The sequence below is a fragment of the Anoplophora glabripennis genome, unplaced genomic scaffold (assembly GCF_000390285.2).
Source record: "Anoplophora glabripennis isolate ALB-LARVAE unplaced genomic scaffold, Agla_2.0 scaffold82, whole genome shotgun sequence".
In the NCBI taxonomy this organism is placed as follows: Eukaryota; Metazoa; Arthropoda; class Insecta; order Coleoptera; family Cerambycidae; genus Anoplophora; species Anoplophora glabripennis.
Window position 1 is genome coordinate 1,286,496 of NW_019416227.1, and position 27,596 is coordinate 1,314,091.

The following is a 27,596-nucleotide window of genomic DNA, read 5'->3' on the forward strand; positions in this document are numbered from 1 at the left end:
TCAATAATTTTAAAAAATCACAAATTTGACTTTTTAGGCCATACTTTATAGATCAAAAACTATAGTTGTAAATGTGATATTGAAACTTTATGAGCACTTTTTAAAGCTTAAAATCTCTACTTTAAGATGGTGCATTTTATTTTTCTTAAAAAATTGAAATAATAGTTGAAAAACAAAAAATAACAAAAAATTAAAATATTTTATGAAAAATCCGTGGAATTTATTGTTAAATAGTTTAATGTACAAAAAAAAAAAAAATTGTTTAATAAACCATAAAAAAAATATTTTTTTATTTATAGCAATAAGTGCAAAATTGTTATAACAGCAAAAAAATTACGTTTTTTGCTGAATTGATTTAATATTCATTTTTAAAACGTATATTGTGTATCTGAAATTGTGAATATAAGTTCTTTTATTGATGTAGAGACAGATACGAGTCTAATATATACAGGGTGTTCAAAAAGTTTGTCGTTTATACGAATTAAATAATAATTATAAATGGAATAAAAATATGATTTTTATGTTTTCGAGTAAGCTGCAGTTGTCAGTGTGTTAAAAAGTGTATTATTCACATATTTTGTCCATTTTGAGGTTATACTCTCGTACACTTGTAATTCTTTAATGTAATACTATTACTTAATATTACAAATAATCTTCAGTTTGCATTTAAGGTATTTATATTCGTTTTCTTTTATGCTAAACCTGTAAATGTATGAGGTTAATATTTATATATGAATATTGATCCATTTTTAAAATAATTAATGAAAAAATGGGGGACGTTGAGTTTGATTTTGTAATTTTGTATTTAAAGGAAAGCAGGGTTGATTTGCACTGCAGCATCCTCTTCCTGTTATTTTTGAAGAAGAGCAAGAACTCGATGAGACTGAAAATTAATTATTTTCTAATAAATTTGTTTTTTAAAAAATAAAATGTTTTCAATAAAACCTCTTTAGAAATTTATAATTTTCATTTTTCGAACCTCTACATTACAAATATGTGCGAATTTGATTTAAAATCGATAAATTGTTTAAAATAGTCAGCCATATTGGATCAGCCATTTTGAATTTTCATTTTCCTACTTCATATTCTTGTTCAGCGACATCGGAAACCCCTATATTGTCAATTTGAAAGAATTCGATTTAAAATTCATTGAATTATTTTAAATGTTCTTAAAAAAACTATTTATATTTGTTTAAACAATTATAAAACAATTAGCGTACAAAAATAAGTTTATAACTTTTTTCTGATACTTATCTCAAAGTAATTTCAAAAGGTTTTAGGAAAATCCATGCTTCCCATAATTATTTCGAAATAATGCGTAATTTTAAGCTATCTTTACTCCAATAAAAGTAGTATTTGAACTGTACTAAGTCCGAAACCGGTCTGTGTCTGGTGGGTTAAACTGACGAACGATCCTAGCTATTGTACTAGGTGTTGCGAGTATAATTCAATAACGGTAGGGGCAAATAGCTCTCGGAGTAGTTGTTTCTCATAACACTGAAACTCAAACAGTATTTGAACTACCTTGCGTAGTGTAAGTGTGTATAACCTTATAAAATTATTTATTTCAATATTTAGTGACAGTACTGTGTTAGACCCAAATTCTAAACAAAAGCATGCGAGACGGTTAAAAGTGCGACTTACCACAGCAAACGGTTCCTCGTTAACTTCACCTTCCGCTTCTTTATCATCCAGCGGCTCTTCCTTCTTCACCGTAATGAATTCCATCTCGCTCTGCAGCTGATTGGGATCGATGTCGTTTATCCAGGTCAAGTCTATGGTTTCTATTTCCTGGTCCGTCAGTAAAGAAGCTTCTTTCTCCTGCTTCACGATCACGACATCAGGTTGAGTAACAGCTTCGGCTTCTCCCGGGGTTATGGCACCGTCAGTAGGATCGGCAGACCTACATCTATTCGTTTCCGGGGTCGATTCTGTCGTAACTTGGTCGGTGATCGGCGAGGGTCGAGCTTTTTCGGAAACTGGAAGGTTCGCCTCTTCAACTGGCTGTGAAGAGTTTTGCTCTTGCAGGGGAACGTCGGTAGACGGTGGAGGAGTTTCGTATGGCGCAGTGTACGGCAATCGAATCCTAAACGTTTCGTTGAAGGTACGAGGATCAGTACTGTATCCAGTGGAAGCAGTGGGAACATTTGTTTTCGTTACATCGACCGGTCTGATGGTAATATTCTGGTGAATCGTCACGTTCGGGTTTATTTTATTGACAGGTTGACGGTTGTTAGACAATACAACCAGGCTTTTAACTTGGGATGAATAATTAGGGAGCAGTTGAATATTTTGGGGGATTGTTTTACTGTTATTCGCAAGGCGATTTGGAATGCCATTCTGTAGTTGTTCCGTCAGTCTTTTCTGAACAGAACATATCGAGATATACTGCTTTATTTGCCATTCCAGTATTTTACGTTGGTTCGGTGTAAATGGATCTTGGGCTGCAAAATCATGTCCATAAGTGTTGCAAAATTTGTTAGATACCGTGAAAATTTAACAAACTATCATGAGAGATTGTTGTAGCCCGGAAGGTCGAATACCAAAGATGTAATCATAAAAATGAATCAAAATTTGTTTAAATATCAACTTATATTTATATTGGCCAAGGAGATGAGTGATGCTTGTCCTCATTACTTGCCAAAAATCCTTCTTTAAAAATGCTACATAAACATGTTTATTTGCTGCGTAGTTGTTAAATTAACACAGGACCTTATCGGAGAAAAATAATATAAATATAGATGAATTTAGTCCAAAATTCTAGCTCAGTCTTTCTTTAAATACTATTTCGGTCTCTCAGTCTCAGTCTTAACGTAATATCAGTATTTGAATCTCGAGTCACTCACCACAAATTGTTATAAAAGTTCAGTGCTCATAAGGGTCCCTTATATTAATATATGTACATTTTCTTAGCAGTAAAATTTCAGAATTACCTACCATCTCGACAAATCACAATCCAAACGGTTCATTTGTTCATTTATACATTTTTTCGTTCCAAAATTTAAAGTAATTGTTGTAAAATTTAGCTATATTTCAGTTCGATCCAATGTGGGCAAATTAAGAAAATTATATAATATTGTTATTAATATTTTTATTATATTATTATATACAGGGTGTGCCATTTAACACTCCCGCTGCCAATATCTCCGAAATGAAGAAATTTACTTTAGTTCCGGAAACTGGGGTTGTTAGGTCCCTCGAATAACTTCAAATTGTAGTTAGAACTGTTAGTTCAAATCTTTCTGTATAGATCCCGTGGCGATACTAAACAATTTTTTGATCCCTGGAACGTGAAAATGCAGTCCATATGTAAGATCGTTACATTTTGAGTAATTTTTGTAATATAAAGTTTTTCCCAATATTTATTATTTATTTTCGAGACATGTTGACTTCAATATGCAATGTATGAATTAACAAGATTTTATCTAAATCACAACGAAATAAAATATTCTTTTAAAATATTGTTATAATGACTTTATTCACACCACATATTAACTAACAAACAATAAATTAGAAAAGAGCAAATGATCTACTACAGAAAAAAAAAATTGTACAATGGTAGACTTTACAACTAGTAAAGTCTAATTGCAAGACGCAAACTGATAAAACTGTAATTATTGGAAAACTAATATATCATCTGTCATACATCATACATGTTTTATTTTAAGCAAATGACATGAGCCACCTATAACTGCACTTTTTAATAACATTTGTTAAAATACTGTTCGTCTCTGCCGCTTATAAGATTTACCATTGTACAATTTTTTTTTCTGTAGTTGATCATTCGTTTCTTTTTATAATTTATTGTTTGATAGTTAGTATGTAACGCGAATAAAGAACAATATTTTAAAAGAATAAGAATATTTTATCTCGGCGTGATTTAAATAAAATAATAGATTTTCCCATTATAGTTTTTCCGAAATCAATTGAAGAACCAATAACTTCAAGGTATGTACCAGGCTCGGTCGCTACGCAGCAACTCGGCATTGAAATATTTGGAAAACTTGTTCCCATATTCATTTAACCATATCGATAAACAGGTCTGGTCGAACTAAACATGGAGATGACAGAAATGTATACGCTCAGTTGAAGAATGCGAGCGTGGGTAAAAGAAAACGAAAAAAAAACAGCAGACAGCAAGTGGTTCATGAATTGCCCAGCAATGCAGTGCAGCAATGCGGAATTTGGTGTGAATCAGGTAATTTTAATTTATTATAAGCACCTTCTATCAATCATTCATATTACAATTGCGAAAGGGAGAAATAAGAGGGATATTTTGTTTACTAAAGTTATCACATCGCATTTTGGAGACCTTTTAAAATGGAACAAAACGAAACTTACCACCAATATAATAAAATTGTTTGTGGATATAAATAATTAAAATATGTTGTTGGCCAAATGAACATAAAATAGGAATTTTCTACACATTATATACAAATTATTATAATTTTTTTACCTTCAGCAGAAAATTTTTTTAGGGACGCCTATGAAACTCATTAAATTTTATTGCCAGACGTTTTTTTGCATATTCAACTAACTTCGGAAGGACTATACATCATACATTGGATATTGCAGTAAATATAGGGAAAAACTTTATATTACCAAAGTTACTCAAAATTTAACGATCTTTCAGATGGATTTTTTAGTATCACCATGCCATCTATAAAGAAAGATTTGAACTAACCATTCTAACTACAATTTGAAGCTATTGGAGAGACCTAACAACCCCAATTTTCGGAACTAAAATAAATAAATTTCTTCATTTCGGAGATTTTGGCAGCGGGGGTGTTAAATAGCACACCCTGTATATGGATATCTTTATAATTACTAACCTTGTCTTTATTTATTAATCATATATAATTATTGTTATCATATTAATCTATTATTAATTGGAGAATACATTTATATTACTATCAAGTGTTGGATTTCATTTTCGTTTTAATATTTTGCTAAACAAAATTTTAGTACAAATATAAGCTATAACTCCCTCAAACGGAGCAAATTATACGTAATAATAAGATACTCAGAACAAAAAATTTATTTTTCAAAAATAAAAAAGACGCCCAAGAAAAAAACAAAAAATGAAAAGAAAAATGAACTCTGAGAAAGAGCTCTGTTCACCGTAGCCAAAACACTAAAAGACACCGATTAAGCTCTTCTTAGAAACTTTTTTTGGATAAAAAAAACCCACAAGTACCAGAATCGAACTCCAAATCAATAAAGTTTAAAAATAATTCCAAAAAGTAGTGTAATTTTATAAAAAGACAATAGTTTAGAGCAAGGGTCGACAACTGGCGGACCGCGATCCAGGTCCGGACCGCGGAAGGTAAAATACTGGACCGCCAAAAATTTTTTGAAAGCATAAGTTACTCAAATAAATTATTTAAAAAATGTTTTTTTACGTTTGTGCCAACCTTATCATTTTTTCTAGTATTTTACAATTGTGTGAATGTTTTGAGTTCTTAATGGTTAGTAAGCAGATTAAATTTGAGTCCAAATGAAAATTTGTATGAAATATTAATTTTTTTTCTGGACCTCGTTAAAAATTTTTAAAAGTATCCGGACCCCACCTAAAATTACTTGCCAAACCCTGGTTTAGAGAAATAAGAGCTACCTTGCTCCTTTTTTTCTTGTTTTGTCTCTCATTTCTTCTCAGAGTTCAAAACTTTATATACAGAGTGTTAATTAATACAATGACAAACTTTAAGGGGTTATTTTTTGAGTAATTTTAAATCAAAAAGATTACAGACATATTGGGGTGACAAATTGATAGCATCCAAGATACAGGGTGCTGAAATTTATGAAAAAAATCTTTTGGGCGAGATATTAGTTCTTACCGAAGTCGAAATAGAATTTGTATAGGACCATCTTGTGTTTTATTAAGTTGAGTTTTATAGTAAAATTTTAAGAGGTGGTTACAAAGTTATTTATTTCAGCATTTAGTGACGTACAGTGTGTTTTGTGTGAAAACGCTTGTTTTTGAATCAAGAGTATGAGATCTGACAACAATTTAGTACTTACGTTGAGTAACGACTTGCGCGTTTTCCTGCTGACCCGTAGCGGAAAGAGCGCTTCGAATCTTCGCCGCGACAAAGGTCACGTAGTTGAACAAGTCCCTCAGGAATGGCACGGCCATATACTCGGACATTTCGGGCTGCATCAGGATATCCAACATCAAGTAGACCCGCCACAGAGCGAGATCCTCCACGATGCCACGCAACACCTTGTAAACGTTTTCCATCAGCAGCTCGGCGCTCTTGACGTTGCTGGACCTCCCCGTGAGATTGAGGCCTTTCAGCTCCCTGAGCAAGTCCTTGTGCAGCCTCCTGTCCCTCTCCGAACAGTAATTCTCGAAGTGGAACAGCTCTATCCTCATGGCAGCGGACATGTGCTTCTGTAACTTCAACAATTCATTCTTGTAGGCCCAACGCGCCTTTCTCACGTGTTCGTTGAGGAGCAAGTGTCTCATGAGAACGACGCCCGCCCTTCCGATTTCCTGCACGCTGATCTCGTGCATCGGGGCGGGACCTTCATCGTCGGTGTGCCTCATGGGGCTGTGGACGGCGTAGGAGTTATTCCTCGTGGCGCCGTTGGAATTGGACGTACGATTTTCAGAGTTCATCATTATTTGCTGGTACAACAGGGGGTTTTGTCTGCACGGCGTTGAATTGTTGACGGGTTTAGATAAATTGTTGATTTTCATCTGTAGTTGCGTCAAAGGATTGGGCGGAGGGAACGGGTTTTGTTGCCTTTGTAGCGAAGTTCTTCTTGGTGGACCAACGACACCCTCTTGACGTTGCTCGACTGGGATCGGGGGTGACGGGTTTACCTGATTGGTAACTTCCACGAAATTACCCCTGCAGCTGCGGGTGAGACCGATATGGATATTATCGCTCCCCGTTTCCTGTCCTGGGTGCGACTTGGACGTGTGGACGTTCTGGGTATCGGCAAGGGGTTTTACAGTTTGTGGTAAAGGAGGGGGTGATCTATTCTGCGTTTCATCTACGCTTCTCGTTACGTTAAAAGTGATTTGAGTGGGAGAAGACCCTTTCGCTACTTCGTTTATCGGACTTATATACAAAGCCGGACTTTTATTGCTAGAGTTCGGAGACGTTAACTCTTCTTTGGCCTTTGACTTGTCCTGGCTTGGCTTATTCTTTAAGATACTCGGTGAAATGGACTCCGAGGTCGTCTGAACGTCCAGCGAGTTGTTTATGGTCTCCTCGCTTCTGTACAACGTTATCATCTCGTCCGAATTTTCCTTGGCGGCATCGTCTGTTAAATCGATAATCGGTATATCCAGTTTCACTTCTATGACATCATCCTCTCGATTGCTACCTTGCCTCACAATCTCGATTTTGTCGTTAACATCGACGTTCTCCAACGTGACGGCTCTGTCGCAGCAGTCGTTTTCTTCGACGCAAGAACTAGCCCTTTGGAGCATTGGGAAACGGTTCCGGGACATCGACGAACACTGCAGAAGGTTTAATTGCACCAGTTCCTGTATTCCAGTTCTTATTTTCGATTCTATTTCCGAGAGTACATTGAACGCAACCGATTTAATCGGAGGGAAGTTTCGCTCTGCTTTGGACAACTTCGACTGCAACTGCAGCTGATTTACGATCAATTCCGTTTGAGAGGTTTCATTTTTCGGCGGATGGCCGCTCTCTTTAAGGTTTTTCGGTTTCTTTGCATAGTTGTTCCTCTTTTTATCTTCGTTACTTGTTTTCGAGGCAGAGATCGGGAGAGACACGTCCTTTTTTTCGTTTTTGTGAGGGATTTTGCGCTTTTCAGAATCTTTAATTTGGGTTTTGCATGAATCCGACGCAACGGTACTTTTCTTGGAACTACTCATTTCGCTTGTCTGTTCCTTTCTTCCGCAATTTTTATATCGCTGGTGTTCTTTCCGGGGGTCCTTTAACTTATGGTTGACGACACTGACAATTCCCATTTCGTCTTTCTTGTAATTCTTGTCCTTGTCAGATTTATCATTTTTTTGGATTCCCCCACCGATTAAAGAAACGGGTAACGTTTCCCGTCTTTTTTTCGCAATGAGTTTCGGTTTACCAACAGAACTAGGTACAGGTTCGCTTTTATTTATAATTGGATTTGCTGTTTCCACAGCCCCAATGGAGAATTTACGGGATGAAGCGTGACCAGTAATAGGAACGGAACATCTTCGTTTCTCTATCGTCTTGCTTGATTCTTTTGAACTTTGATTTATCTTATTCCTAGAGAACTCTCTTACGGCCAAATCGACTGGCGTTTGGGACTCCCCTGAACTGATAGGATTAGTAGCGGGTCCAGTAACAGCTTGTTTTTTTATTTGCACTTCCTTCTTGCTCGATTCTTCATACATTTTTCTGTTACTAGAAGTCTTATAATTGTCGGTTTTGGAAATTTCTTCGTCCATTTCGGACTCGCTGTCGCTACCGAACAGTGACTGTATCCTCTTGAAACGTTCGTAGTAACTGGCCGTTTTCGATTTGGATACATTTTGCGGAATTGGCTTATTCGCAGAGGGTCGGGAAATTGTGTTTGACACAGCCACAGAATTGCCAATTGCTATGTTGTTTTCCTTGCATTTCTGCTTTTTGTCTGCGGAATTCGATTTTGTCATTTGTTCATCTTTAGGTTTTGATTGTACGGAGTTCGAGGAAGGTCCGTCTTCGATTTGCTTTACGTCCTTTCTTTGTAGATTAGTCTTCTCGGTGCTGGATCGTCTAACTGTTTTTTCGGAAGGCTTTTTAGAATTATCGGTGTCTCGGAACTGTTTACGTTCAACGGTATTGCAACGCTCAGTACATTTCGTGCCAGTAGACGCATTTTCTTTCGGCAACTTTTGTTTATCGCTAGTTTTTCCATCGGTATTAACAGGGTCGGCAGTAATTTTTTTGTCGTTCGTCATGCCTCCTCGCGCTTTACTTTCCACACTTTCCGAGATGTGTTCGTTAAGAGGAATACCGGTTTTTTCCTCTTTAATCAAGTCGTCCATGGCCAGTAAAGATTTTAATTCTTCCTCGATGTCGAGAAGACTCTCTTTCTTGAAACTGTCTTTGGAAACAATGTTGCTGCACAACGGGATGGACGCGACGTTACTTCGATTTGTATCACTGTCGTGATTAAGCTCTTCTAACTTTACGCTGCATGTAACGCTCAAGCGATCTGTAGCTTCTTCTTTTTTCACCGGTACTTTAGTTTTGTCTTCATCTGGCGCCCTGCTAAGCCGTGCAATGTTATCGTCGACAGAGTCCAAGCAGGTTTTTTTCGACTGCTCCTCAAGCCCAACGGAATATTTCCTTTTGGAATTGATTGGGCAGTTGTTTACTTCTTCCGGTTCGGGTTTAATGGAGGGATTGTTTTCTATTGTGCTCGGAGTACTTGTGACCGTCTCGGTACTTTCCTCAATATTTTCTTTCTTATTCAAGTTATTCGTAATTGAAAATTCAGGCTTCGCTTTTACACGATCAGTAGCGGTTTCTAATTTCTTTGTATCATCTTCTAGTTGGTTGTTCAAAGCTTGAAAACTCTTCTTCTTCTCATCAACGGGTACCTTTCCTTTGATAAATTCTTCAGAAAAATCTTCTTTAACTTCTTGTGTTGTGGCACTATTTTCACTGGAGTTATTATTGTTCTCGCTCTTGATTGAGGCACTTTTATTTTCTACTGATAACTTTTCTTCATCGCCATTTAAAACTTTGTGAACGTTGTTAAAGCCGCTGGAGGCATCGGCTTCCCTGTCGCTAGACTTTTGGTTTAGCAGTAGTAATAGATTTGTTTTCAAGTCAAAATCGTACGAAACCTGGGATTTATTTTTATCAATCGAATCCATGGACGACGATCTAACTATAGGAGTATTTTTCACTGTATCGTTTAATGTTAAACTTTTACTTCGGAATCGTTTACCGATTTCAACTGACGATCTCTCAAAAGACTGTTTATTTTCCCTCAAAACTTCGTTTATTTCATTGAGGAGCTTGTCCGAGTTGATTTTGAAGTACAGACTGTCGTATCTGGCTTTTTTTGTGGTTTCTTCCCCCTCATCTTCACTTTTTCTCTTCAACGGACTTATATCCATGTCTAGTATTTCGTAGTTGTCCAATGCACTGGGGGAACTGCTTAAATACGACTTAGACGTGTCAATTGCGTCTATGGTTATAAAATCGTTGAAACAATCGATTTCTTCATCGGAATCCATTTCATTTATTGCTGTAAATGGATTCTGATCCTGGTTCTCGCAAATCTCACGGATTTTCTTCATCTCTCTCCCGGAATCTCCACCTTTATCTGAGAAATTAGCCCTCCTTTTATCGTCTGCTTTCTCGGAAGAGACGGAAACGAAAGAGTCACCATTCAACTTATTCAAGTCTTCCAAGTCGGACGAGTGGCTACTGGCACCAACGTCCTCAGTCTTCAAATCCTCTGTTTTCAAGTTATGGCACTGAACACTGCTTTTGCAGTCATTTAATTTACTACACGAATTAGACGGTTCATGTTTAATGTCTTTGATTGTTTTAAAGTCACTTTGTATCTGCTTCTGTAACAAGTTACTATTAACTTCACTCGTCTTTACTGGTTCACTTTCCTTCCTGTCGCTGTTTTTGACACAACCACCTGTTGATGTTGAAGGACTGCTCCCAGAACTCGCCGCACCGTCTTTCGTAGACGATTGATTTGTTTTAGCTTCCCTGGCATCATTACGGTCGTGTTCCTTGAGCTGTGCCCTTTTGACAAACGACAATGGCCTGTTGGAATTTCTGTAGTCGGATCTGTAAGAAGGATTATTCCTGTTCCAGTAATAGGGTCTGTTCCGAAACCGCAACTGGTTAAAATCATTTCTCTCCCTGAAATAAGAGCACACATCAAAGAGAGGTCCGTCGATAGGGGAAAAAACTTACTCTAGATCTTCGTCTTCGTAATTGGGAAGGTATATATCATCCAGGTGAGATCTACGTCTACGGTTCCCTACCGCATTCCTCTCGTAAGGGTAGCAGTTTCGGTAGAATGGCGACCTAATAATAGTAAGTATAAGAATAAAGAGAATATACCAGTTTCGTGAACAAATTGCTTCACATCTTCTGGCTAGCGGTGAAGTAATTTGTTGTTACTTCAATAAAGCATTTTGCGACATTAGACTTTTCTTTTTTTATTCTAATATGAATAACGCACATAGGATCGATTTGTCTACAACGATAATAAATATTTACCTTCTAAGCTGACTTTTAGTACAGTATAATATGCAGCATCAAATAACCAATTACATGTTTGCAACATCTGTAAATCTGTATTTGCTAATGCCTATTATATGTTTTATATTTATTTTATATAAATTTTAAATGAATTAATTGTGAAAATGAGGAATTAAAAAAAATTAAGACATGCACACCTTGCATACACTTCAATACAAGGTATTCAATATGTAGTAGGTATCAATGTAGAATTTTTTCTGCAGACTGACACTAAATTTTTTACAAATACAGTGAAATACATGATTAGAACTCCATATATAAAATTATACCTAGATATTAAAAAAGCATTTATGCATTTATGTGTGTACATATATTTTCATACATTTCAATCATCTGAAACCTTGTTATATTTTCCAAACTTTTCCACGTTTTGTAAATTTATTTTCATTGCCAAGTAAAAATCTCACACACTCGTAAATATATAAACAGCTGTTAAAATTTAATTTAAATTTTCCTCGGCATGAATCCAAAACCTTCGTATTAAAGTTTGAATAATACCTACAGTCTTTAAAACCTTCTTTTTGCCAAAAAACATTCTTCAGAAATTAATTGCCCTTTACCAAATCGTATAGCGTTTGTTAAAGGTCCAAACAAATAAATATATATACCTGCTATATTTTATTGGTATTCTTCATAGATTATAAATAGCTAAAAACCAAAAAAAAAACTGTCTTCTGTATCTTATAATACACGTCGTACATACCTATAATATCTATGAAATCGTTGGTAAAACACTATTGAAATTAGAAAAAAAATTATACTGATGGAAACTTCTGGATTTGGAAACATAATCTAGTTTATGAATGATTTAGACTAAAAATATTTGAAAACAGAATGTATTTTGCGCATATCCTGTGATATCGTTTGACCCGAGATAATTTAAACATAAATATATAATTTGTTTATAATGAATCAATCACAATAATGATACAAGATATGTATTACGTAAAAACTGTTTTGGAACGCAAAACATGCCCTGTTGAAGGAATGGCATACCAATGTGATTGAATAGGTACTTTGTATTTTCAAGAATTTTAAAACATTGAAAATTAATGGTTGAAAACTTGATGTACAGTAGGTAACCCAGAAATTTATGTTTTTAATCCAAGGTGACTATCGAAAAGGTTGGCTCATTTAATTGAATAAAAATATGCAAGCAAAGTCATCAAAATTATATACCTACAGTACAGTTTAATAAAATAAGTATACAGAAATGTCATTTTAAAATAAACTTTTCAGATTTGCTTGGAACACAAAAAAAATCGTTATGTTCGACAAAAACCTATTGACGGTGCCATATTTTAATGTCGATAAGGATATTCTTTTTCGTCCAAAATAGTTAGACTTTGAAATAATTCAAAGCGAACATACCTGGTAATGGTAATGATAAAATGCACTTTTTATTGCCAGTGTTTTTTTTTTTCGCCACATATACAATTTTCTCAATATAGGTACCCGCGTAAAATACAATTCTACTTCGGATATCGTACTAACAAACGACTGTTATTAATACTGAAACCGAAAACAAAGAGATACTCAACTGAAACGGCACTAATTTATACCACTTTTCCCCACCCTCACGAACTGGATAAATGATAGTAGACACAAACAGCTATGCCCAGCCGTACAAAAATTTATTTGACCGAATAGCTGAAGACGGACGACGCGACGCGTTGGCCTTTGTCACGGGCGGTATTATTAAAGAATATATTTTTTTTTGTTGACCTCACCATAAAATGCAGTTCTACGAATTACCGAACGAGATATGCAATTTTTTTAGATGTTACGTCGTCATGAACGTAATATAAAACGCGCGACCTTGAAAACATGGGACTACTATTGGCTGCTTCAGAATCCGTGAAGTAAAAGCGAACGTAAAAAATAAATTTTTTGTACATTTTTTTTTTCAATTAAATAGGCAAATGATGTACTTACCAGTTGCCTCTTCCGCGATATATGTTATTTCCTGGAGGATCCATTTCAGTATTTGGAGGGTTCGGCGGTATTTGAGGGGAGATCGACTGCAGATGAAACTGATGGTTTACAGCATGTTGCTGGGAAAACGAACCCTAGAAACGAGCACGAAATATGTTAGACTCTCTTTAAATAAAAATCATGCATGCCAATAAAATGTGAGGTTATTGTTTTGTAGAGACCGACAAAATATAAAAAAACTTATTAACTATTAAAATATTGTTGATTGTATTTGTAAGATAAAAAATATTACTAAAAGTCTTATCGTATTTATGTATAAAATTTGCAAATACTTACATGTTCTATTAACATGCTTTTCATTGTTTATTTGTATTTAAATGTACAAAATGAATTATACTTGCTAATATGCGTCTACATTTAACCTTTTCATTGAGAAAATGTTAGAATTACTAATTCTATTAAGTACCTACAAGGCACGTGTAAAAATGACTACAAAATATGTCAAGTCATTCATGAGGTTAAAACGTTTTTTTTTTTTAAGACTGAGTGTGATTGTTTTTGCAAGAAGTTGATTTTTAACCTGTATTATTGTCCGTCTCTTTTCAATATTTTTGTGATTGCTCATTCAAATTTCAAAATTAAACTGTCATGTGTCGTTATCAGAACTTGCAATAAAGTACAAAATACAAAACAAATAATACTACAGTTTAGAGAACAATGTTTGACGTTTGGCTATATTGTAAAACAAAGGATTTCAAACTTTTATCTAACAAGTTAAATTAACAGTATTATAATAATTATTTCATAGAACGCAGATCCAGTTCTGCGCATGAGCACACCTGGAGAAAAGCCGACATGTGTGGCCAGTTTAAAAATCACAAAGAAACAAAAAAATAAAGAAATAGCTTCTAGAAGTTGTAACGTATTTTAACCATTAAAAAGGCTATGCCTATACCGTTGAGCCTATACCCTTGATACATCTTACTTATTTGTTTGACGTTGAACTTACTCGAAAAAATGACATTTTCAAATTTTGGTAGAATTCCTTATTTTCCTTTCACGTCAATAGACTTCTTATATTGCCATTGCGAAAGTTACCGAACATATGCACAACACTTGCCATTTCACAGACACATTTTTCAAAATTTACATTTTTAATTGTGAACTTATTAGGCACACTATTCACTATTCTCTTAACAATTAGTAGAAGTTAAGGATAATAATGGGATTTTGGGTTCGAAACGAAGCGCCCTCTAGACAAGAAGATTATAAATCGTTGGTGGCGCGATGGGGCGAATGAACAATGAAATACCACACCACCAATAGCAATAAAATAATGCAATTGCTTTATTGAATAATCAGACTTTTTATAACAGATGTTGATCTAAACAAAAGATGTATTAATCAGTGAAGAAATTGTAAACATAATGAAATAAGTGTCGGCATATCTTTAGGCAACAAAAATTCACACTAGCAAACTTTGATTATTTGAATACGATAGAATTCTAATTCTAAATTGGCGGGAGAGTTATTTCAGGCCAAGAAACAATTCTTGACTGCAGGCTCATTTTTGGTATAACTAGTGCTACATAATACACAATTTAAGTTGATCGTGATACGTAAATCGTGTAACTTCCACATTTACATATAATATGAAGTGTTTAAAAAGTCAGTTTGAATGTGTAGTGTAAACGTGAAAATAACCTTAAATATTTTGTCAAGTTTGAAGCTGGAAGAAGTCTTATCTGTTTTGCACAATAAAATTAATGGATGAAGATATGCAACAGCTCTGGAAAAGTGGTAAGTTGACAGAAAGTTAGTTGTTCGTTGTTAATGTCTAGTTAATGTCAGTCTAGTTAATGACAATAGTGACATCCTACATGCACTTAAACCCGGTATAACCTCAATTACTTCAATATTGGAATAGTCAATTCAGTAATGTATCAATGTTTAAATAAAAATTAAATTTATTTGATAAATGTAGAAGAATTTTTCTATTAGTAAATCTATATCAAGTGCATTAATTTATATCTAAAGACGAATGACAAATTGCGTATAATGAGGACTGTTCTGTGCTTAGGTACATATAACTTATAACCATTAGCAGTTCTATATATGAATACAGAAGTATGATTTTTTACAGTTTAATATGTAAAAAATACTTACTTGTATAGAATTTATTTGTTCTTGGAACACGACGCGTAATATAAAATTTTTGCAAATACGAAGCAATACGAAAATCGGTAACTGTTCTTTTACTATTCCCAACACAGCCTTGAACACTTCAAAACCGAACCGATCCCACACGTAGTTCAAAAAGTCTTCACCTTCTCTGGAAAAATCAACAGCCTCTCTGCTCAGGATCATCCTAGCAGTGTCTTCAACAGCAAAATTTGCATGTATTGAACTGTCTAACACTACATTCCGTATATTGTTGAGAAGTGTCCGACAGTCTGGAAAAATTAGTGCACTATTGTCAGATTTACTGCGTTTTAGTGGAATTCTTTGGTCATTCATAGTGTCGGTACGTACGTCGTTCAAAAACGTTAAAGTTTATAATACATAGGTAATAAGATTATTGCTGAATGATAAACTCGTTACACGATTAAGACACTAAATTAGACACTGAGACTCATAGACTTACATCCATGGACTAAACATTAACATTTAATTGAAACACTGAAACTGACCAATTAATATTTGACATATTATCGGCCGACATCCGCTAACTAAATAACACTGAATTGCCGATATTGATAAGGATCGACTAGTAGGAGGAAGATTAGAACATTTTGAAAGGCAACGCAAAAATTAAGCTTGTTATTACAAAAATTAGCGGTCATTATAAAAATTCCTGGAATCGTTTTAAAATTCTAGACATATCTACCTATATCTATGTATTTATCGTATTTCTTTACATGTACTTTTTGTAAACTTTTTAGTTAAAATCGTATTCGCAATAAAAAATCATATAAATATTTTTTGTGTAACTAACGAAATTATTTTCTTTTGATTCAACTGTACCTATAAGTAAACATATTTTACAATTAGATTTTAAAAATAACAAACCCGAAAACGATTTTATTTTCGAATAAAATTGGGGAAATGTTTTCTTTAAAATACAATTTGGAATCAATGGCGAAAATACTGGAAATGTCTAGATAGCGTATATTAATAAATTAAATAACATAAAACTGTCTACGCTTTATTAACGTACGAGACATTTCGAAAATTCAATTTTTTATTAGATTGTCTGATTAAATTGTGTAAATAAGTCGTATTTTTATCTAAAAAAAATATATTTACACTTTGAAATAGGTACCTACAAACTTTAATACATATGATTAATTTATTTTTTTTGTGGATTTAAACATTGTATATCCAAGCGGTTCGTGATATGACATAGTGTGTTAAAAAATTTGCTTTTTCACTTCTTGCTCTACTCTGTATATACAGGAATGATCCATTTCAAATGTAACTAATGTTACCAAAAAAGATATTCATTTCGTTTTGTTTTTTCTAATATGGAATTTAAAAAACTCTTATTAGATCACATGACATTTCAATTTACTTTCAGTTGTCAAAGCCTACTTATTTTTTTTTTTTTCGTTGTCAATTTGAACAAATCAAGTCTCGATTTAAAAAATCATCGGATAACAAATAAATACCTCTTTTGCTAGAATATTTGCATATAAAACATAAATAATTCTTCCATTTAAACGCGTTGAATTTCGTTGTTGCTACTAACAAAATTAATGTCTGTGCAACTTACATTCGTGTGTGAATCCCTGCTGAAAGCGTAACCGTTATCGGGCTGACAATACATTTTTTTCAAATTTAAGTTCCAATTACAAATTTCAACCCACGTTATATCCCACAGAGGCAGTATTGTACTGATATTTGTCGGCGACACAAATGATAAGATAAACCTAGTGTTGCTGATTCGACAAATGCATGAAATGCGATGCAATTCAGGTTATTGGTAAGCGGAAAAGCTTTAGTCGACACATTATTTATTGTTTTTGCTACGGTCACTTAAAAAAAAATCTAATACGTAATACCTTAGTGTGAACAGTCAGCAAGATTAGTTACCACCACGATGGACGATGGTGAGCAGCATGGCGAAAGTATTTTTTTTATTCGTCGTTCGTTTATTTCTTGCATAGTTCTCAAGATAACGCTAAATCCCATCGAATTCGATCCTCTGTGTGCCTATTTCAGTACCAAGAATCCGTCCCTGGGTTAATCTTTTGAAATTGTATTTAAAAGAACAACTAAGTAGAATGATACGATGACTTTCTGCACCTACTTTCATAACGCATAAAACAGGTAATAAAAGTCATAACCGGCCAATGTTTTTGGAATACATTATATTCAAATGCTATAATTATAAACAAAACATTAATATGAAATATGTATGTCCGAGTATACATACATATTCACCTATCGTCCATATGTAGGTACTTGATACGTAATACTGGTTCAGTGAGTAAATTCAAGCTTTTACTTAATTTTTTATATTTACTTTTTAGTTGAGTTGGTTGACATTTTACCACAGAATATGTTAAACCAGTGGTTCGCAACGTTGTCGGAACTTTGATCTCACTTCAGCTTTTTCCATGTCCTTGGACGGAGAAGCGCTGATCAGGGCCGTAATAGGAATTTTCACTAGTAGTTACGGGAAAGCGTATTAAAACAGAGAAAATTAATTTGAAGAATTGGATCTTTTTCTAATCGGGGGTAGTTTATTCACTACTTCTTAGTGGTAACGTATTGTTATAAATTACAGATTTTCAAAACCACTTGAAAATAATATGTTACTTACATACATCTTGCATCTGCGTTTATCGAGGGGCGATCCGCTGATGTAATCTTCATACGTTTGCCCTGGAATCTTTATGTAATCTACGTAATCTTATCTGTAATCTATGTAATCTATCTGTAATCTACGTAATCTTATCTGTAATCCTCGCTGTAATCTATGTAATCAGCTAATGAATTTCGTCGATGTAGTCGTTATACAACGCCCCCCCCCCCCTACCTCATTTTCCAAAGAATGCCACAGAAACCTCGACAGAAACCTATATGGTGCGATTGGTGTGTTCCGAAGGGCAATCCGCCAAGGAAAAAACAGACGAAGATTACAAAATTTCTGAAATCTCTTGTAATGTATCTGCAGATTTCAATATCAATTCAAAAAATATTACAAATTTCATATAAATAATCAAGATTACAACACATTTCAGGAGATTTCAGAGTTATTTTAGTAGATTTCAATGATTACTTAAGATTTCAATAGGATTATTAGAAATTAAAAGAATATTTCAAAATTTCTTAATAAGGTTTCAAGGAATACGGGAAGATTACAATAAGTTTTGAATGTCCATTTGAACAAAAATAATTGAATTAACTTCAAATGTCATTCATTTCATTCATTAACAGTAGTACTTTGATTAAGAATTTCCAGTATCAGGCATTTTTTGGGCAAAAATTGTAACATTCTGATTAAGTTTTTTGTTCGAATGAACGTTAAAAACATTTTGTCATGACAAAAATGATAATGCTATTTTGAAAGTAGGTAAGTATTTTCCCAAAAACTAATAAATAAAAAATATATTAAGCTTTTATTAATACTTGCATTTAATACTTTACTTGTATACAGTGTGTTTAAAAAAGACGCGGCAATATTTAAGGGAGTGATTGCTCAGGTCAGTTTATAAAAAAAGTCCTATAAACATAGGTCCGCAAACGCTTCGTTACCGATCTACAGAATGTGAAATTTCATTAAAAAACAGTAAAAATTAAATTTCTCTAAAACGCAGCCCCTTATTATTACCTACTACAAACAACAGTATGTACCACATTTCAAAAATCAATCAAATTTGATAATTTGAATTTCTTTGTTCAATAATTTAAATTTCTCAATTAAAACAACATTGGGTTTAGGTGCGCAATAAAATGTTTTTTATTTTTTTACTCAATAACGGTGTGACGTACGGTGCGTATAATCTGAGGAAAGCTTTCTTCTTCATAATTGAACAAGGAATTAAAAAATTATATTTTTAGAAAAACCAGCGGGGTCCTATTTTTTTCATTAAAAATAGCTAGTCACTGGTAAGACTAAAAAATCGTTTTGTATTGCAAAGTACGCGTCTGCCATAGCTATTGACAGGCCTAAAATTTCATTATAATATCAAGAGGTTTTGGAGAAATTTAATTTTTACTGTTTTTTTAATGAAATTTCAACATTCTGTAGATCGGTAACGAAGCGTTTGCGGACGTATGTTTATAGGAACTTTTTTTTATAAAATGATCTGGGCAATCACCCCCTTAAATATTGCCGCGTCTTTTTTAAATACACTGTATACAGGTAAAGTATTAAATACAAGTGTTAATAAAAGCTTAAAATATTTCTTATTATTTATTTTTTGGGAAAATGTTTATTTTATGTTACTTCTATTTTTTTTATTTTTATTAGTTTATTGGATTATTATATTTTTATCTTTCAATAAAAATATATACTTACCTACTTTCAAAATGGCGTTATCATTTTTGTCATGACAAAAAGTTTTTAACGTTCATTCGAACAAAAACTTAATCAGAATGTTACAATTTTTGCGTAAAAATGATACTGGAAATTCTTAATCAAAGCACTACTGTTAATGAATGAAATGAATGACAGTTGAAGTTAATTCAATTATTTTTGTTCAAATGGACATTCAAAACTTATTGTAATCTTCCCGTATTCCTTGAAATATTATTAAGAAATTTTGAAATCTTCTTTTAATTTCGAATAATCCTATAGAAATCTTAAATAATCATTGAAATCTACTAAAATAACTCTGAAATCTCCTGAAATGTTTTGTAATCGGTTGAAAGATATTGTAATCTTTATTATTTATATGAAATTTGTATTTTTTTTTAATCGATATTGAAATCTGCAGATACATTACAAGAGATTTCAGAAATTTTGTAATCTTCGTACGTTTTTTCCTTAGCGGATCGCCCCTCGGCGTTTATTAATGTAATGTATTAATGTAGGTATAACGTTAACGAGGTTCTCAGATAAAGGGCTCTAAATTCCTCTGATTATCAATATAATTACATCAAAATATTAGAGTATATATTAATATTGACAAAATTCTCGAAAATCTCTCGACAAATTATTTTTGAGCCGCCATGCTCATTAAAAATTCTTGACTTTAATACTTGCTTGCAACTGTATTTTATATTTGTAACATTATGAACTTTTATTATTTTAAATACAATCATATTATCTTATCAACATTGGCTAAATTAAAAAAATATATCGTTTCATTTTACCGTTTAATTGTAAAAATTTTTAATACGTCTCTGTTTCTTACACACAGCTGGTGAATTACGGAGGGTCTCTGTAAATGACTGAAAATGATACGCCAGATGATTAAACTACTATGCACTGTGGGAAAATGAACTATTTCTAATTTGAATTGTTATTTATTTATCGCCTTTCCATGGATTTAAATTGCATATATTATTTTTACCTGGGCGTAGATAGATAGTAGATATGTATTGCACTTGTTGCACTAATAGTTTATATGTAGGCTTTTATACACATATCTTTTCGACATCATTAATCTCACTCGTTAATCATATATATTAATCATTTATTATTGTAGGGCGTCTAGAAGCTTTGTTAATAATAATAATACAACAAAATAAAGTTTGTTAATTCAAAGTAAATATATTAATACTTAATAAGTAGTAATGGGTGCCTAAATAATATTTCTCATTTAGATGTATTTAATGATCGATGATATCAAGATCAATTAATTTATCAGTGGATAATATTTTTCATAATTTGATTGTAAAACATAATTGAATAAGTTCATGTAAATTTCTTTTTAAAACAACCTTTTAGTGACGTAATTTTATTTTCGTATTCTTCTTAGCAAACCCTTTACGTACATTTCACAAAGACAAGGGCCTCGCAAAGGACAAGGCAAAGACAAATTCTTTTGCAAAAGCAGTTTCAGATGTTTTACTCATGTTGAAATCTTTCTGTGAAACCGGATACTGTTTATGACAATTAAGAGATATGGAAACACATTTTGATTAGGCATATCCAACTCTTCCTGTTTGATAGCGCATTCGATAACTTGTGGACGTTAGTTATTTAAGAGTGTTCCCTAAAATGTTAATCTGCAATCATTATTTTTTAAATGAGTGTCAAATTATAATTTATTTTTTTAACTGCACTTAAAATCTCGTCTGCGTCGTCACTGGGCAGCGCCCGAACTACAAGCGCCCGCTTATCAGTGTTCCCGTCGCCTGTTGTTAATTTTTTAAACTATCTACATGAAACTAAAGAAGCGGGAGAGAGCGAAACTGCAATGGAAAATAATTTTGTAAACAGATATTTTTTAATTATTTCAAGGTTTTAGTAAAAAGTATTTGTTACTATTTTTCGAAGCACTATGTTTAGTTTGTGAATCTTAGTGTCAATGACCTTTGACATTGGCCTAAACAACAGGGAGCTAGGCGGACAAAAAGCCCCAGCGTTAATTTGGTGAAACGAAAATGGTTGAATATGTTTTCAGTTTATTGGGTTACAAGAAAGTGTAGTACGAATCAAGATGAGATTTGACAACAGCGAATGCGCATCTCTCAGTTGGGTACGCTATCGCAGCTAGCGCGCGTGTTTGAGGATACACTAGCCTGTCCAGCGGCGGGGTATAAAAAAAGGAAAAAAAAAAGTTAGAAAAGCAAAAGCAAATATGACCCCCGTTTAAAGTAGTGTTATAAAATTAGACGTTGTGAATTAATTAAATTTTAACCAAATTTAGTTAGTGGACCACACCCATACACACTGACCTGGCCCTCGTCTGCCTGCTGCGGCGATTCCCTCTTAATTTTCTCCGAAATGGCCTCTTTTAACAGTTTCTTTCTTTTGAGACTGGCGCTCTTTTTCCTTGGTCTCTTTTTGACCTTTTCGCGCCTCTTCTTGCGCGTTTTCTTTTTCTTGTTTTTGGCCGCCACTATTTTCCACAGGGAGCTGCTGGTTTTGTGATCGTCCTCCAGGTTTCTGGCACTACTGACGCGATTAGAACCAATTAGTTTGTAAATATGAATTAATTTTCTGTAATACTGGGTTAGAACCGAAGCGAGTTGTTCGTCATTTTCACCTGGCATTTTGCCGTCTCACGCTATGGGGATCCCTGGGTCCCTACTGAAATAATAACCTATTAAAACTACGCGATTTTAACAGTCGTAAAATGAAATAAAATAATCGATTGTCGTTATCGCTGCTGCCAGCACCTCGCTTGACCAAGTAAAAAGTTGTCTTAAAAAATTACTGCGGGTATAGTGCGTTTCAAACCAAGGCGAACCCAAATTTAAGGATATCATACAGTTTTTCCAGTGCTCTGTTTATTTATTTTATGTACAAACTAATAATATTTATTAGTGTTGTGTAATAGAATAAAAATGTGCAACAATTAACAACGTTTATGTTTTTGATCAAAAAAAAATCTTTAGAACTAGACGAAAATTTCACAAATTGGCAACACTGTGTGATTGTGCTCGGGCATATGCGTTCAAGCAACAGATTTCTGAACCTGCGCAGATTTTATTCAGTCGCTGACGTCATTGAAAAGACACGTTTATTTAATTATTATTTAGTTATAATGGAAACTACTCATTTACTAATTATTAAGAATGCCTATGAGGCAACTAATAATTATAATTGTGCTTAATTTGAATAAGCTGTGATAGCCCACGTGTATAAAATAACATTGAAAATAACCCCATTCTAAATGTTTTGAGTTTGAAGATTTTGCTTTAAACCCCAGATCCTTAGAACAACATTTAAATTTAATTCAATTAATACTCTCCTGGGATGAGTTGCCTCTTTTGAAAGATACCAAACAGGATTTAAGTAATTGGTAGTGAACAATAAAATTTTCTACCTGCTCTCTGTAACCTTGAGTATAATAAAGATTAGACAGTCTTCAGGTAGAAGTAATAAATATTCAGAATGCCTTGGTATTTGTCCATATTTAGAAACTTACAGCTTAAAAAATTGTATTCAGTAGCGCAGTAAGAGGTTTTGTTTCAAGATTACAAAATTAAAAAAAATTATTCCTCTTTGTATCTTTTTGCGTGCGTTGTTAGATATTTTGAAAATATTACTGCTGTTATAAAACAGCTTCTAACCTCTTGGTAATCCTACTCTTGAAAATAATACTATTTACATGAGCATTTTAAGAATAAGGGATATATGATACGGTTCCGTAAAAAGTGAGTATTCTACAAAGACAACCAAAAGAAAAAAACAGATATAAACCTCTTAATGTGGTGGGGGAAAACTGGAAAAAGGTCATTTCTTTAGATGAAATTCCATATAAAATGTTTTAAGCACATAATTATTAAAAAATAGCATATTTACTTTTTTGTCTGCGTATTAATAAAGTTATCGATTTTCATCGATCTAGATGACGGTGCCAACAGCGGCCGATAGTAACGGCCATCAACTGTAAAGAAAAAGGAATTGTCCATTTCTCAAATTTACGTCACCACGTATTTTGTTTGTACCTCATTATTGCACAAAATTATCGAATCGAAAACGACGAAATACTTGTAAATTATTTTAGAAAATCTTGTGGAACCAATATTTAAAAAATGGTAAACAACACAATTACTTGCCAATCCCCTCCCCGCGTACGCCACTGACCTTACCTCGCCCTTTCCCGTTCTGTGTAAAGACTTTCTCTTTGAATATAACCGTGCTCTCTTAATGTATCATTTTAATAAATAATAATCGTTAGTTTCCCACCAAGAAGCGCCTGAACCACGTCTTTGCAACTTGAAATACCTTTACGGCAACAGTAGAGGGAGGCAAACCACTATGGTTATCAAAGAATATCTTTTGCTAGGAAGGTTTCGGGTTTTACGACCTTATCTCGGGCTTTGGAATCTAAGAAGGATCGGGTGCTACGAAAAATCCTGCCAATTTCGTATTATTATTTTTGCAATGCAAAATCATATTCAATCAATTATTCTCGAATTACTTATCGATTTGTTTTTGTTTTTAATTAATGTCAAAAATTTGAATATTCAACACAGATTCTTATGGGAAATTCTATGACGCATATCTTTACAATCGAATTACGTGTGAAAAAAAGCAAATGAGATGAGAAAAATATATAGACTTGAATCGTTAATTACCGCACATTTCACAGAGAAATAAATTATCAAACATAAAAAAGTTCTGACTTGTCGTCCGCCAAGTAATAAACGGGAAGGAGTAACGGCAACAGCGCAATAGAGTATGAATGAGGATAGGTGGTGGGAAATTTAAATAAACGTTTCGATACACAAATTAGCCATTAGAAATAAAATGGGAAATTTTCAACAATAACATTTCAATAATTTCAGTATATTTTTTATAATATTTTTGGCAGCAATAACATCGTATCACAATATAATACATACATATATCAAATTGTATTATACTTTCATAAATTCAATCGGTTTAAACCCTTGACTTATAAGGAACATTTGAATTCACAGAAGTGCATCATCGTATTATGCTATTTATGCATGTAACTAAATCATGTTTAAACTTTTTCACGCGAATCACTTCGTGATCACAATTTATAGCTAATCCCAAATACGTAAAAGTTATTTGCAAAAAGAACAGTGTGTTTTCTGTCATGTACTCTATGTCGATTCCCTCGAACGGTGTGCGGAGGTTCTGGTTCCACAATCTTCAACAGCTTTTTTCCTGCTTGTGCTATTTTATGTTCTAATTCTCAAGCACTCATACTTTCTTTTAGTCAATCTTCCTTTCTACCGACTCTGTTCTTCATCCAACATTTTATAGGTTAAAGCAATTAGCTGTGCGAGCGATCACATAACATAATGTATACCTATATAGGTACATGACAAGGACTGACAACTTACAAATAAACTTAGCATACTCGTACGCTGTTGCCAAGTTTCTGTTGCAATTTTTGGCATATTATGTAAAAAAAAATTTTTAAACTCGATTTTATTCAATATTTACATACAAGTATCTCGATCTACTTATTTTCTAGTCATAAAGTTATCGACACAAATTATTTTATAACACGGTCATCATAGGGCAAGACCCCTCCCACCCTAGGAGTAAATCTATGTTTAGCAGGACTGTCACTCATAAAATCATTAATATGTCGGAGTCGTAGGGCTAACTTAGGCGTTAATATCACACTCATCTTCACGAAATCATAAGTAATACCGTAAATGAAAATGATTTAAAATAAAACGTTACAAATAAATTAGTCGAGGTGTTTTATGACAACAACCAGAGGCCCGATAACGAATCCACGGTCAACAGAATAGCAGTGTACTCGCGTCTTCAATGCTCAAGTACACTGCCCTCAGTACATCTCTCTGTACTTCTCTTCACTAGTCAGGTCAAAATTATTCTTAAATGAACCAATCAAATTCGTTATCTCCTAGGGATAGAGTAATTATAAGGTAAATGCTATATATCCTTTGACCGCAGCTACGTTGAGTGACCCGTAAGTCCCTCCAAACCCAAGCTTGCCATCATAAAACTCGGCTTAATTCATAAATAACTATTTCTAATTTTTATGGTCTATGTACAATTTATAAAAGGGTATTCCCTGAATAAAGAATTCTGGAATTTCCAAAGTCTGAAGGACTCGGCCCGTGAAAAAGACATCTCCGACAAATATATATTAAAAAATTCGCCCCTACTTGTATTCGTGCGAACATTATTTGAATTAATTCATATGTCTTCGGATCAGCATAGACTTGTTGACAGCCTTACAAACCAGTCACACACTCAGCCGATGTTCTTTGTTATATAACTCCCGGGTAATCATCACGTCTAGCTTGGCCTTCTCTCATGTAACAATAAACCGACCGACGCCAAAACAATGATCTCATTTTTTGTTAGTTTATTACTTGGCATTATAAGTCTTTGCAAAGCGGTTAGAAGGCGTGTTGAAGATTCATTTATACGTATTCGTATAAAATAGGAGGTAGGTTCGCCGCAGTTTGAAACAAACTATACCTTTCAGCGTCTGTTGACAGTGAAACTAGTTACACTAAGAAGAAAGTTTAAGTATATACCTTAGTAATAGCGGACTTTTCATCGGTGATTTTTACGAAAACGTCAGGGAGAGAATCTGGCGACTCTCAATCCCCGAAAATTCGAGAACAGGCCTCTTCAATTCCGCCACAATTCGCTCCCACTTCTACACTACTTCGCTCTTTCACAACTTACAGCCTACTGCGGTCGAAGGCACGCAGTTGTGGATAAAATGTAAAACCGAGGCAGCCGTTCGACGAGTTGTTGGCTTGGTATACGGCCTTAAAATAAGATGAAAAACGCTGTCACTTCCCGCTGGGCTAGTTGGTGTACACATGCTTCAAACTAATGCATAATATGTTCGCTATAAAACGAGCAATTTTCTAGATATTTGCAGCGAATGCAAATGTGTAGTTAACAGGTATTTGCGGGACAAAATTGAAAGTATTTTCTGATCGAGAGTGCATTGAGGGCAATCGAGAGTCGACAAACAATTTTTATTCTACTTATACGTATATGCCGATCACGTTAGTTAGTATAAACAATGAATCTTTTGTCGTCAGCGCATTTGAATTAATAAGGTGAATTTTATGGTATATTATATGAATGGCACATTAATAAAAATTCAAATAATATTACAGGGTCATCCATTTTAATATTCTACTACCTCCCCTAATTATTTTTGGGTTTCTAGGAAAAGTGGTCAGACCAAAGACCAAAGTTTCTGGAAATTTTCTCTCGACTTGGTTCGTTTTGAAACAGAATATTTTCACATGTCATATTGCCTCCCACTTTGTTAAATTATATAGGTTGTTTAATAATAGAAAACTAAATTTATTATATTATGTTTGGCATAATATGTTTAAAAGTTTTCCACAATATTTTGACCAGGAGCGGATCCACAGATGAACTTTAGAAAGGTTTATGCAGTCAAGAGAGACGTTTTTAAACATAACATTTTTTATCTTTATTCATTTATTCTGTTTGATCTTTAATTTTTTTTCGGGCCATTGACCCCCCCCCCCTTTTCAGCTATATGTATGTATAACAGCTGCAAAAGAAATTTTATAATTCACGTTTTGTTGCTGATATTTGTCTGAAGATGGGGTAAAACCCGAAACGATCGTAACAAACAATTTTTGGATTAAAAATAGTTTTATAAACTAAGTGGTTTTTTTGACCAGTATCGCAGGAAATAAATAATATTCAAGAACCTATTAAATATAATCTATGCATATTTTTTTGTCATCAACGATTATTATAAGTGTTGCAAACTGTGAGTTATGGATTCTTACGGCTCCAAGCAGCGACCGACCTTGGCGCAGTTTATC

At 33.8% G+C, this 27,596-nt stretch overlaps 1 protein-coding gene across 3 annotated transcripts in view; it reads right to left on the reverse strand.

The window, feature by feature from the left end:
- LOC108903484 overlaps window positions 1–26,456 on the reverse strand; it is a 30,201-nt gene extending 3,745 nt beyond the window's left edge. For 2 of the 3 annotated variants that reach the window (XM_018705691.1, XM_018705693.1), the window contains exons 1-5: window positions 15,351–15,823; window positions 13,185–13,318; window positions 10,899–11,012; window positions 6,022–10,844; window positions 1,645–2,444 (exon numbers count right to left, since the gene is read on the reverse strand). In XM_018705691.1, the coding sequence (XP_018561207.1) occupies window positions 1,645–2,444; window positions 6,022–10,844; window positions 10,899–11,012; window positions 13,185–13,318; window positions 15,351–15,701 (6,222 nt within the window). In that variant the 5' untranslated portion in view covers window positions 15,702–15,823. Of the gene's footprint in view, window positions 1–1,644; window positions 2,445–6,021; window positions 10,845–10,898; window positions 11,013–13,184; window positions 13,319–15,350; window positions 15,824–22,037; window positions 22,393–26,306 lie in introns of those variants that run through there. The other variant, XM_018705692.1, reaches the window with a different exon arrangement.
- Between the last annotated feature and the right edge of the window lie 1,140 nt (window positions 26,457–27,596).